This window comes from Cicer arietinum, chromosome 3 (assembly GCF_000331145.2).
Source record: "Cicer arietinum cultivar CDC Frontier isolate Library 1 chromosome 3, Cicar.CDCFrontier_v2.0, whole genome shotgun sequence".
In the NCBI taxonomy this organism is placed as follows: domain Eukaryota; kingdom Viridiplantae; phylum Streptophyta; class Magnoliopsida; order Fabales; family Fabaceae; genus Cicer; species Cicer arietinum.
In genome coordinates this window covers 68,102,198-68,115,408 of record NC_021162.2, presented here as the reverse complement: position 1 = coordinate 68,115,408, position 13,211 = coordinate 68,102,198, and the positions used below count along the sequence as shown (strand labels likewise).

The 13,211-nt window shown below is 32.5% G+C and overlaps 2 protein-coding genes across 2 annotated transcripts in view; both read left to right on the top strand.

Moving 5' to 3' along the window:
• The first annotated feature begins 512 nt into the window (after positions 1-512).
• LOC101490573 (uncharacterized) lies at positions 513-9,725 on the top strand. The gene is made up of 14 exons (XM_012713848.3): positions 513-728; positions 1,134-1,203; positions 1,910-2,050; positions 2,148-2,362; positions 2,509-2,768; positions 3,091-3,244; positions 3,493-3,602; positions 3,689-3,776; positions 4,437-4,769; positions 4,845-4,919; positions 6,000-6,565; positions 8,016-8,124; positions 8,225-8,404; positions 9,322-9,725. Exons 4-14 carry the CDS (start codon positions 2,195-2,197, stop codon positions 9,496-9,498), a joined length of 2,220 nt encoding a protein of 739 aa, XP_012569302.1. The 5' UTR covers positions 513-728; positions 1,134-1,203; positions 1,910-2,050; positions 2,148-2,194; the 3' UTR covers positions 9,499-9,725.
• A 2,975-nt stretch (positions 9,726-12,700) lies between these two features.
• Positions 12,701-13,211, top strand: part of LOC101490028 (kinesin-like protein KIN-7K, chloroplastic) — a 19,899-nt gene continuing 19,388 nt past the window's right edge. Inside the window, exon 1 of the mRNA XM_012713842.3 lies at positions 12,701-12,857. The gene's annotated coding sequence lies outside the window, so the exon portion shown is untranslated. The remainder of the gene's footprint in view (positions 12,858-13,211) is intronic.

Below are 13,211 nucleotides of genomic sequence, written 5' to 3'. Positions count from 1 at the left end.
AAAACAACACATTTTTTTATTAAAAATGAGTTAAAAAATGAATTAAATAATTAATAAAAAAATAAAAATTAATAAAATTAAATTTAAAAAAACTTCTGTAAAACTTGTGGTTTTAAGTTTTTCGATAACTATTGGAAAATTTAAAAAAAGTATTTCGGTATTGAGTTATATTCCATAAATGGTGAAAAAGGTTTTTCGGTAATTTTAGAAAATTTCAAATAAGTTTTTCCGTATTGGAAATATTGAAAATAAGTTTTCTGGAGTATAATTTCTGTAATAAAAAATTTGAAAAAAAATTTATAAAAAAAAGAAAAAATTAATACTCACTTTTATACCGAAAAAGTAAAATAATAAGAGAGTAAAAAATGACAAATTTTAATATTTATACAAGGATAGAATTGTCCATTCATTGCCTTTATGGGATAAAAGTTAAATTTGAGGGGTACTAGATATAATTTTATCAAATTCCTATTAATACGAGACCAAGCCCAAATATCACCAGCTCTCATTTTTGGCCCACAGTTAAACTGCAGTGAAAGGAATAGAGAAGTCGCACACGTTGTATAGTCGCAACTCGCAACACGCAATACGCAACGCAAGCAATACGACTGGTAGGTAGTTCCACTCTGCAGTATCTATACAAAAGATTGAAGAATAAGCAAACTCGTTTCGTGATCTGCGATTGATTGATTCTATTGCACAATGAATATATCCGATTATTCTTAATGGTAAGCTTGCATAAACCTCTTCCATTTCTCTCTCTCACACACATTTCCCCTATTTCCTCTTCGCTTTCTGTGTTATTACTGTTTATGATGATTTTCGATTCCCGTCGTTTTTGGTACGAATTTCAATTTATTATATTCTCGCAACATTTTCCGTGCATGCAATTTGGGACGAAGGTTCCTTGGGGGTTTTAAATTTTAATCTTCTTGTTTACCGGTGCGAAAAAACCATGTGATTCTAGAATTTTGAATTAAGCTATTGTTGTTATTTGTAAGGAGAAATTGAGGATTTCTGAAACTTAAAAATGCTATTATATGGTTTATAATATCATTTATTTATTTATTTTTATCTTTTTTTTTAGATTACAGTTAATTGTCGATTAATTGTAGCTTTTGTATGTTTTGCAGTTTTGTGAACATGAAGGAAAGAAATACTAGCTCTGTTCTCAAGCGTATTTTAGTGAATTGTACATCTCAGGTTTGCAGAAATGTGCTCTTGATTTTTGGTTACATTATGAAATTACGTGTGCCTTGTAAAACCTTTTCATTAGATCATTTTTGTTACTTAGAACAAATATACACGACAAAGTTCATAAATATTTGGTACCTGTCAATGGTCTACATTTACTTAATTTTATCATTATCACTTGTGATAACAAAGTTTAATTTATATACTTGGATAGATGCGTTAAATATGTAATTATGATCGAGGCATTGGGTTGTTGGGGAATGGAGGGAATGTGTTGTATGATATATGTTTTCTTTTGTTTTATCATCTCTGTCTTATTTATGCATAAAAATTGATGTGGTTAAGTCTCATTCAATAGGCAAAAGTATACGGGAGCTGTGTTGCAGCTAAGGTTCCAGACATTGAACATGATGTGTGTGTTAAGGAGTTTCTGGCATTAAAAAGTTGTATGCAAAATACGGTATCTTATTCTACAACTATCTTGACATAAAGTTTTTGTTTTTAATCTGGCCCGGCATTTAAGCTATGAAGCTGTTTCTTACATTTTATGGGGGTAACAATAGTGCAAACTTCATTTAATTGGATCATGACTTTTGAGAGTTACAAGCTGTTTCAGATTATATCTATTATGTTATGTCCACTTTATAATTGCTACTTTATTTTGGCATTTCTATTAAATATCTTATGTTTAAAAAATACATATTGCTACAAACAGCTCAAAAAGAAGGTTTAAGTGAATGTCCACTTGCTTCCTCGTTTCTGGCCATTGAGCAAACACGTGAAAAAGCTTGATGGTTGTACAAATTTCTAATCATCCGTATAAAGAGGAAGGTCCTGTAACTTTTTGTGCGCAAAGGTTTAATCTCCATTACTTATGTCTCCTATTAATCTTAATCATAGATACATTAACTTTTTACTATCCAGTGTAAATAATTTGAGGAGGTTTGCTGCAGTTTGTTTCATACCTCCGCCACTTATTGTGTAAACAAGAATCAGCAATATGTCTGGAAAAGCAACAACCTCGAAGTCTAATATAGGTCTGAGCGGATCTGGCGGTCTTTCACATGCTTACATTCAGTATCCACCACTTCGGTGTAATGTTCCTGGTTCAAGGGGACTATTTTATGACGATGGAAATAAGTTGGTACTCTCCCCAACAGCTGACCAGGTAAAATGATACCCACAGTTGTTTTTCAGTGAAAAATAATTGTGTGTGCTATGTCCAACTTAATTGTATCAAAGTAATGTGTTGTTTATCTATATCTGTACTTACATGTTCACTTGTCGAATCATGTATATTTTTGTAATGTTTAGGTCTTTTCATGGAAAGTCGGTCTCTTTGATCCTCTCATTGGTCCCACCACTGACTCAATAAGCGAAGGCCCTATTATAGCTATTCGATATTCATTAGACACAAAGGTTATAGCAATACAGCGATCGGGCCATGAGATACAGTTTTGGGATAGAGAAACTGCGGAAACTTTCAGCCATAAGTGCAGGCCAGAATCAGAAAGTATACTTGGATTTTTTTGGACAGACAGTCAACAGTGTGATATTGTTGTTGTTAAGACTACGTATGGTTGCCTTCTTTTTTCATATCCACATTTAATGCAATTACATCGGTTAATAATGCAGTAAGAATGTTTCCAGGCTGGAAATTTATTAAAGGAATAAGTCTTACAGTTCCTTAAGATGTTAGTCAAAATAACCTGCTTAAATGTTTTGTTTGCTGAGCAACATAGTGATACTAAAAAGCAACCTTATCTTACTAGAGTTGTGATGGCATGATGCTCTAATATTGTATATCTGTTCTGAATATGACATTTTTTTTCTTCGTCCTCTTTTTCCTTTTTTATTTCTTAAGTAAAGAAATACTTACTCTAATTATTTTTACAGTGGTCTAGACTTGTGTGCATATAAATCAGAGTCGAAATCACTCCAATTGGTGGAAACAAAGAAACTGAATGTTAGTTGGTATGTTTACACACATGAAAGCCGTTTGGTGCTTCTTGCTTCTGGAATGCAGTGCAAGACATTCCATGGATTTCAGGTATTTGTCTTTTCTTTTTTTCCCTTGTAGTATTTCAGTTCAAGAATATATTTACCTCATAGAGGATTGGTAATTTATATTGTTTCAATCAAAGTTGGATGAGTCATTGTTGTTCAGAAAAGAATAACATGTATCACTACAGCTTCTTTAATAGTCCTTTTCATGACTCTTCAGTATCAATGTAGAATTTTATCTGATAGTGTTCTTTGTTAATTCTTTGACTGATACAAAAAAACATTTCTGGTTAGATTTCATCTGCAGATATTGTTCGCTTACCAAGGTTTGAGATGGTTATGGCCAAATCCGAGGCAAATAGTAAGCCTGTTTTAGCAGCTGAAGACATCTTTATTGTCACTGTGTATGTGCCAATTATTTACTTCATTAACCTTAGACCTTTGTTTTTAACATAGCAACCTGTTGAAAGTTTTTAACAATCAATCACAGTTATGGTAGGATATACTGCTTGCAAGTTGATAGAGTTGCAATGTTACTCCATTCCTATAGGCTATATCGTGATGCAGTGATTCAGCAGGTTGGTTTTGCCCAAGTTTCTTATTGACTTTCTAATTTAACTCAATCGAAAATTCTTTTATACAACAAGTTTGTGAGAGATTCTCTAAACAAATGCCAATTTTTTATTACGTATATGTTCCCATCTATTTTACTTTGGTGATACTGTATCATACACTATAATGAGGTTAAACAGTTAACATACAAAATGAATGAAAATGAATATTTGTGATCCTTTACAATCTTGGGTTATTTTCCATTTGATAAAACATTTTTATTGACAGAAAATATAGGTACAATTCAGTATTGGTTCATTGTATGATTTGTGAGTAGCAAACAATCTGAAATAATTTAACAAGTAATATGGAGAATTAGATCTTCGTAATTTCTGAAATCTGCAAATTGGTAATGGTGAGATTGATTGTGTTTATCATAATGCCATTAAGTTTCTTCTGATCAATTATAAATAACCCGTGACATCAAATTTTACTTATTTTTAACCTCCCAATTGTAATTCTTTAAAAGTCTGTAAATCTGTTTTAGCTAGACACACAAATAAAATGTGTCCACATGAGATGTGTCATTATATCCTGGGTCTTGTATGATTACAGTGGTTGTGTGAATCATTGAACTATGTACATTTGAAAAATAAAAATGAGATCGATGTTCATGATATTTGCAGGGTTCTTTACCAATTTATTCCAGCAGGATTGCTGTGAGTGTGGTCGACAATGTACTTCTTATTCATCAAGTTGATGCAAAGGTTGTTATACTTTATGATCTCTTTGCAGATTCTCGGGCACCAATATCTGCACCACTTCCTTTATTGTTAAGGGGTTTCCCTAGGTCCAGTACCTCATCTCAATCTAGTGGCAGAGAAAGGGAAAATTCAGATGGTAATGTTGCGAGTAACCATGAAGCCGTTACCTATGCTGATACATGGATTCTCCTGGTGCCTGACCTTGTATGCGATGTGGCCAATAAGTTATTGTGGAAATTCAATTTAGACTTAGAAGTAAGTTATTTTTTAATTTCAGTATCAATACCAAATTCGGTGTGCTTTCGTCAAATGAATAACCTTATCTTGTAGGCAATTTCTGCCAGTAACTCCGATGTCCCATCAGTATTAGACTTCCTGCAGCGACGAAAGTTGGAAGCTAACAAGGTATGTTCAACCCCTCCCGTCCCAATTTCATTGCAGCAATGCTTCTTATTGATCAATTCTTCAAGATGCACAAGTGCAATAGTTGTATTTGGCTGTTTCTTTTTAACTCTAACTTAGTTTATGAGTAGTCAGTCAGTTTGTAACTGGAACTTGGCCACAGTTTGTACCTGCTATCACGTTCCCAGTTGTTAGCTTATTCATGTATAAGCTGATTCAGAACCAAATTAGACTTTTAGTTGCCGAAGTTGGTAAATATTTTCATCTTACTGGACGATGACCTTCACTTCTAGATGTTGCTGGCTTAGCATCCGAGAAAGGAAGACTGAAAAAGTACATACCCTCTTTGCATGGAGTTTAACTGTCAGCACTAGCAACCCTAGGCCTCTTTTGCCATAGTGTAATATAGTCTGCCTCGTATAGCTGGCCAACCCTAATCTTCCTTTATCATAGACTTCTTTGCTATCTTATATTTTGTTTGTGCATCCCGGATTATAATTAGTTCTATAAATTATTCATTATTCCACTTCTGTTATTTTTAATGTTTAGCAATTTTCACTTCTTAGAATCAATTAAACTATTAATTCATTTAGCATGTTTAAAAGTAATAGAAATTTTCGTTAAGTCATCTAGGCTCTTTGGACCATAAGTATCCCTTAATATACAAGGGGAAAATATTTAATTTACTGATTGTAATGAGAAGAACTAGAGTGCAACGAACAGGCATTTGAGACACGAGAGTCCTACCTGTCTATGATAAATGTTTGAGTTGAGTGGTATCATCTAGCAAATTTGCAAAGTTATGTAGCAGCAATATTCAATAGAATCCTGTGGATACCTTGTAAATTTATTGTTAAACATGAAAATATTGAATTTCGCATTATTCTGTATTGAGGTATTTCACTGTAAGTCTGGAATGTGATTCTGGTATATTTCGTCATCTAAATTGGTTGTAAAGACAGTTGTTTAAATTTATATTGATTAATAGTATAGTGACCTACATTCGTTTGTTTTGAAACTTTTAATTAATCAATCGATGTTTTTGAAAAATCTCAACTTATTTTCTTCATTTTGCCACTTCAGGCTAAACAATTATGCTTGGGTATAACACAGACACTTATTCTAGAGCACAGACCTGTGCCTGTGGTTGCCAAGGCTATAAATGTACTAGTCACCTCGTACTCCCATTCAATTAAAACTTGTAGCTATCTGAAGGGGATGAAACCAGAGAAGACATTAGATTCTGGTGCACAAAATGCAGATGCTGATGTATCTTCTATAGAAAGGGATGCAGTTGGAAAATCGATCATACACGAATCTACCACTAGGGTAGACAGAGGAAATTTTAACAAAGCTTCAACTGTTTCATGTTCGGATTCTGAGGATGAGTCACTGTTTGCAAATCTTCAACGCATTTCAAAGGAGGCCCAAGTTGGGGGTAGTGTAAACAATGTGAACTCTCCAAGTACTGAAGCTCATAGTTCTTATGTTATGCAATCATCTTCACTGTCTGTACAGGAGGAATCCCAACTTACTTCAGCAGCAATTTCACCAGATGAGATGTACAACTCTGTCTTTTCTCCTGTTGATGAAGAGATGGTAGGAGATCCTTCTTACTTGGTTTCTATAGTTATTGAGTTTCTTCACAGGTATGCCATATTACTCTGTTTTTGTTAAAAGAAGTTCTTTTGAGTTTCAAGGCATTCCATAGATTCAGTTGTATTATAATTTTCAAATGGATTTTAGTTTGGTTCACTGTTAGTATGTGATGTCAATGAAATGATTTCACTTATTTAAAAAGACCATTGAAAACTTTAACTACAACTATGCCTTAATAATCCAAAGATGTTGCGATTTACAGTATGATCAACTTTTGGTCATTTCTATTACTAATCTACTTTTACTGGTAGATCTGGAGGTCCCTATTTAAACACATGGCACTAACCATGGTCTTTAATATGGTAGGCTTGTTTTTAAGAATTCAGATTCAGTATCCACGCTTTCCCCCTTTAATTTCCCAGTTCTACCCGAGGTCTTTCACAATTCCTACAAAAAACACACAAGATAGTAACACAGCAATGGAGTGGCCAACCCAAAAAATTTCTAGCAGGATAGCTGAATGGCCACCATACCAAGATTATTTAATCTAGATAAGTAATCTATGTAACACGTAAATGCTAACAAGAACTCAACTTTGAGGCATTCATTTTTAATAATCTAAAGTTAAAGTTATGGTGGCATAGTGTAGGTTCGCATTAATGATAAATTTAAGGTATAACTAATAAGTCAATACATAAAGAAGTGTAACATACACAATGCATTAAAAAAAAAGAACAGAGGATGGCTGATGGACAACCATGAACAAATGATGGTAGATGATGAATGGGAAAGTAGAGATTATGCACTTTGTGAGGAGAATGAGTGGGAGAGGCATTGTGATGTAGGAGAATTTGAGAACACTCCCTTTGACAGGATATTCCATATTAAAAGCGTAGAGTACTCCCCTGGGAAAATTTGAGTTAGAGTGTCTCTACCTTTAAGGAAGAGTGATCATTTAACTCAAGTCTTGGATTCTCTATTAAAGAAGCAAAAATTGCAGTATTGTTATTTATGCCAACAGGGTTAGCTAGATAAGGCACCTAAAGAATAATTTTGACTCAAATGTATAGAAATCCTGGATAATGATGCCTCAAAGTTGAGTTCTATAACAGGAAATGTATGCAAAAGCATCCCTATGCTGACTATGATCCCAACTAGGTAGACATACGTAACAATAATCTGCAGCTTACGTTGAATATTATTAAAAAAGAATAAAAAATACAAATAAGCATTAGGTGGGTCAAAGTGCATTACATTTTTTATTTCAAAACTTACAATAGATATTATAATTGCAAGGTAAAAACAAGAATACTTTCTCAAACTTCTATAACTCATTGATGCGGTTCAGATTGGTATGCCTTAGGTGTGTTGGATGATGTATCCACTTTGAAATGTTGGATGGAAATTTGGGGACTTTAATGTGCTATTTCTCGATCTGATTATAACTGTTAATGCCACTCTTGAGAAACAGCTCTCAATGCTCTTTATTAATCGTTGCAGTGCAAATTTGGAAAAGATTCGTGTGCTCCCAAATCTATATGTATTGATAATACAACTTCTGGTGCGGAATGAACGTTATGCAGAACTGGGGTTGTTTGTCATTAATAAGGTTACCAATTTTTTTTATATAGTATTATAGTGAAGATAGTAGGGCCTTTATATGATAAATTTTAGTCAATTTAATTCTTGGAAGAAACTTTTTGTTGCAGATTCTGGAGCCTTCTAAGGAAGTTGCTCTACAACTCCTAGAGTCTGGTCGTCAAAATACCCAAACTAGGAAGCTTGGTCTGGATATGCTGAGACAGCTTGGTTTACATAATGATTATGTATTGCTGCTAGTGCAAGATGGATACTACCTTGAAGCCTTGCGATATGCACGGAAGTACAAGGTAATTTCTATTTTGCTTGATATTGTTCTGGAAAATGACATTGTAGTGTTTTAAATAGTGAAAAGCACAGGGTGATGCTGGATATCCAAGGAATAGAAATTTCATTCATCCAGTTGTCTGTGTCTGTTGACAAGTTTTTATTCCCAGCATCTACTGCTGAAAATAGAATGTGTTTTTAAACAGTAACATTGAATTAAACCCTTCTTTACGTATTTGGGTGCTCCCAGATTCATTATGGGGCTGCAGACCCTTGATAGATGAAAATTTGAGTGCCTTGCCTAAGTGATCCATCCTGGGAAGACAGACATAAAAGTAGGCTAAGAGCATGCTGTGTGAAGGGAGCTAAAGAAAAAATTTCCTCTGGATTAGTAGGATTTTATGGCCAGGAACCCAGCCTTGCATCATCATCTTGATTAAATATTTTCTGTGGGGAAGAGGGTTGAGGTGCCTCAGACTCAGCATGAAAAGTAACAGCAAGGCCAAATCATCTCCATTGACCTGATCTTATTTCCCATAAATGCCGATTTGTCTACCGCTGCCCACAACCTCGGAAAAGCTTGAACCATCATGCAGCAGGGCATGCTAGTCAGTCAGAAGGACAACCACATTAATTGCTTGACAGAATACACTACACTATAAAGGATGCTCTCTGTTCCCGGGAATCCCATTTAGTCTTTACTAAAAGCTTACAAAAAATTCTTCCGAAACCCCAACCATCATTCTCCTTGAACCACCACAGCTAGGGATTGTATAGGATAGTCCAATCTAAATACCATCAAGAAGTGAAGCATCCATCAAGTGGTTGAAACTATAGAGCTTAGTATATATGGACATGATTAAGTATCACAGGTTTTGCATTTATGATTTTGTTTTAATTTTAAGACTCCATTTCTAACTGGTGTGAGGATTATTTTCAGGTGGATACCATTCGACCGTCGTTGTTCTTAGAAGCAGCTTTTGTAACCAATGACTCCCAACATCTTGCTGCAGTTCTAAGATTCTTTACAGATTTCCTTCCTGGCTTCAAAAACACCTCTGAGCATAATAGATACTATCGCATACTGAATGAGATGAACTCTTCCATGACTGTTTGAGAGGTCTTGCGAGAAAAAATTCAGAGAGAAATTGAGTCATTGTTATGGATAAACCCTTGTTCAAGACTTCAAGTGGGGTTTATCTCGTGAAGGATATATATTGGTAATAGTTGCATGTTGTATGTTAAATAAATGTTCTTCCTAGCAAGTTTAGTTTTAGTAAATACTTTGATCTAAATGAAATTTTCCGGCAATGAAAATAAGCTTCGCTTGACCTTGTGGATGAATAGCTAAATGTTGAATCTTTAAAGCATTGATTTTTTTTGGGGAGTAGATTGTATGCCTTACTGTTTGGGGAGAAATTAAAAATTCAAAATGTAACGAATTTCTGACTAATTGAATGAGTGATTCCTATTGTCAGAATTTAGTCTCTACCTTAATCAGAAAATATCACATATATTTAAATCCAAAATAGTATTTTTTGAAAGATAAGTCAATAGTTATTTTCAATACATAATAAATATTTGAATTGAAGTTTGACGCACCAGAAGTATAAGTAAGTTTTTTTTTGGGACAAGTTTAAACAAGTTTCTAATTTAATTATAGCGATTTTTTAATTATCATAACAGTAGGTTTGATTCGTTTGAACCATTTACCTTGCAAATCTAAACCTTTCACAAGTAGTTAGATACAAGTGGCTTCGTGTTTGTATAAAATAAATTTGACATTTTAATTTGTTTGTTGTTAACCTTGGTATTTGGAAACTTCGATCGAACTCAATTAATTTAAGTCAGGTGAGACTATTTTTATTCTTCAAAAAAGAGTCAGGTGAGTTTGGTTTACGTGACAGTCTCTTTATTTGAAGAAAAAAGTTTCTTAGATAATAAAGGGTCGATTGTTACGTTCGTATGCAGTTTTTTCTTGGCATAGAAATTTTATATTCAACTTGGATATGGACATCGACGGACCTTTAATTATATCTTGCTATATAAACTTTTGTAGACATATTTTAAAAAATAACACGACAACATCGTAGCATAATATTGAAGTATGATTGTTAAACGTCCATATAAAATATCATGTATGGTTATTTTAATATAGTGAGGTCTAAGTTATCTATAAAAAAATATGGATAATTTATTCAACAAACAATAAAAATTAGGTTCTTAAATAAATTTGTTAATGTAACCCCAAACTAATGTTGACTCCACTTACATATTTGTTTATGTGATTAATTTATATTAGGATAAATTACCTATAATTCTTGAAAGTTACTTGAGAAAACCTTTTACTATAATATTTATAGACCTCTAAGGCACAAGAAATAGGTTCAAATTTTAAAATTTATTTTATTGTATTGTTGTGGTTGTTACTTGCGATCAACTAGAAAAGAAAGAATACTCTTGTGAATTATGATAATTATAATTTATTATATACTTTAATATATTGTAAATTAATGTACTATGCCCGAATAATTTGGTTGTTTAGGTAAAAAGGGGTCAGATAATGTATTTGGGTCAGTTACATAAAGCAAGTCTAGAGCAAACAGACAGAACAAACCAAAAACAACTGAGATTTTCTAATCGTAAGCAAGGTCTTAGTATATGATTTCAGTCAACAAATTAAAGCTGATGGACCTGTATTATAAGTTGACTAGTTGTCCTCGAAGCCTTTTGGAATTTTTTTTATTTTAAAAAAATACATTAAATACATTATCTACTACCACAACATATTTAAAAACTCTATCATTGCCTCTTCCAAATATTCTTGAGGTGTGACAGAATAATGTAATATTACTCGTGGTTAAAAAAGAAAAAAACATGTTTTATACGAAATTAAGATGGAAAAAAGCCTAAAATAAAAAGGAGAATCTAAAGAAATCAAATCACCATCTTTAAACAAACTTAAAATAAAGATATCTATTAAACAAATACTCCATCCGTTTTCGAATAATTACCACTTTAATAAAAAACGGTCTCAACATAAATATTATTTATCTTTTTTAATATAAAAGCAATATTTTTTTTATAATTATATATTCTAATTAATACTATATACATTATTTTTAAAATATTACTCCATCTCTTCTTTTACAACTGTCACTTTTTATTTGGTACCCGTTTTGATACTATTATTTGTCGTTTTTTATTTTATAATATTCTGAATAATTTATTATCTTTTTTAATATAGTCATTTGTTTGAAATAAATAACCAAAAGTGTTATTAATAAATTAATAATTAATATGATATTGAAATTTAAAAATGATAATTAAATAGAAATAAAGCTTTTTTACAAATGTGACAATTAAAAAAATAACAAAAAGAATATATTCAACTTTGTATTTACTGATAGTAAAAAACACATTAATTGTTGATAAAATAATTTAATAAAATTACTATTTTCTTTCATTTATTTACAGTCATTATTTTTTAATACATGTAAAATAAGAGAAAAAAAATACACTCGTTATAAAATATCAAAAATAGACCACCATTAAATAATCACTTAACAATACATTAACCACTATTAAATATTAAAGATTAAACAATCAACTCAAAGATCAATCATGGACCACAATTAAATCATTTAGGCACACAAAGCAGAGGACATTTATTTTTTCATAAATGAGATGAAATTTTCAAATATATATTAATAAATACTAATTTGACACAAAATTTACACGCTATTGCTTTTCTAAACGCTAGTAGTTTTTTCAGGGCCATGTCAACTCCATATCAGTTTACATCAATTTAAGATAAAACTAAACTTAGGGACCAACCTATCTTTAGTAAAAAAAAAAAAAAGGGACCAACCTATCTCCCACTTATAATTGTGAAACTATCATTTTATGATTTTGTTTTTGCAGGACTATTACTATATGACTATATCCAGCGTATACCTTTTATTTTTTGTTAACAAAGGAAGTTACTATCTTACCGTATATTTTTTGGAAATTAGGAGTATCTAAGTGTGTTTGATTGTGTTTCACAATTCCAGGCTCTCAATAAACTCCTAAACGATAATTCCATTAAGTCCAACAAGCATCTTCCTCAAAAACAAAAAACTCCAAACGTCTTGTTTGCTGCTTATCGTCGCATGCGTCTCTCGTGAATGAAACTGTCAAATGCGAATCAGTCAGGAAACCCACCAACCCTACCTCTCCCTAAATGCGCGCTAAAAAGGAATTAAACATCAGTAATAATAATATAATTAATTTAATTACAATAATTACACGAGATCCCCCACAAGTCAACAACAACTCATGTTTTATCTGTTTTTCCATTCGTACCATTCCCCTTCCTGTTTTTTCCACACCACATTCTTGGCAGCTTCAATTGCATTACCCTCTTCTCTTTCTCTTTCAATTATCATGAACAACAACAATAATTATCAATAATAATCACATCTATAATAAAAGGTTTGGATTGAAATATACTCGTTTTCGCTTTTTAGTTGTTGAATCATAAGCCATCCCATCACCATCGCTTCCAAGGCACGCTAATAACCTATTCTATTCATTCTTACCTTTCTAAAATTTCCCTTTCTAAAATTTCCCTTTCTCTCTCTCACACACACACACTGTTACTTATGCAATACTGCTGTAGAAGAAGATACACTGTTTTTTTTTTCTTCACTCTCACTAAACTAAAATCTAACTAACTCTAACTTCAACTCCCTCACACTTTCCCCTTCTCTTCTGGATCTGTTTCTCCCCTTTCAACGCGATCTCTTCCTTTTCTCTACAATTCCTTTCTTATCCTTATCTTTCCCT

Excerpts from the sequence above, each read along its gene's own strand:
- LOC101490573 (XM_012713848.3), top strand. The coding sequence starts at position 2,195 with ATGTCTGGAAAAGCAACAACCTCGAAGTCTAATATAGGTCTGAGCGGA. Across the intron at positions 3,603-3,688 it reads GACATCTTTATTGTCACTGT|TTATGGTAGGATATACTGCT; the intron begins GTATGTGCCAAT and ends AATCAATCACAG. Across the intron at positions 8,405-9,321 it reads GATATGCACGGAAGTACAAG|GTGGATACCATTCGACCGTC; the intron begins GTAATTTCTATT and ends GATTATTTTCAG.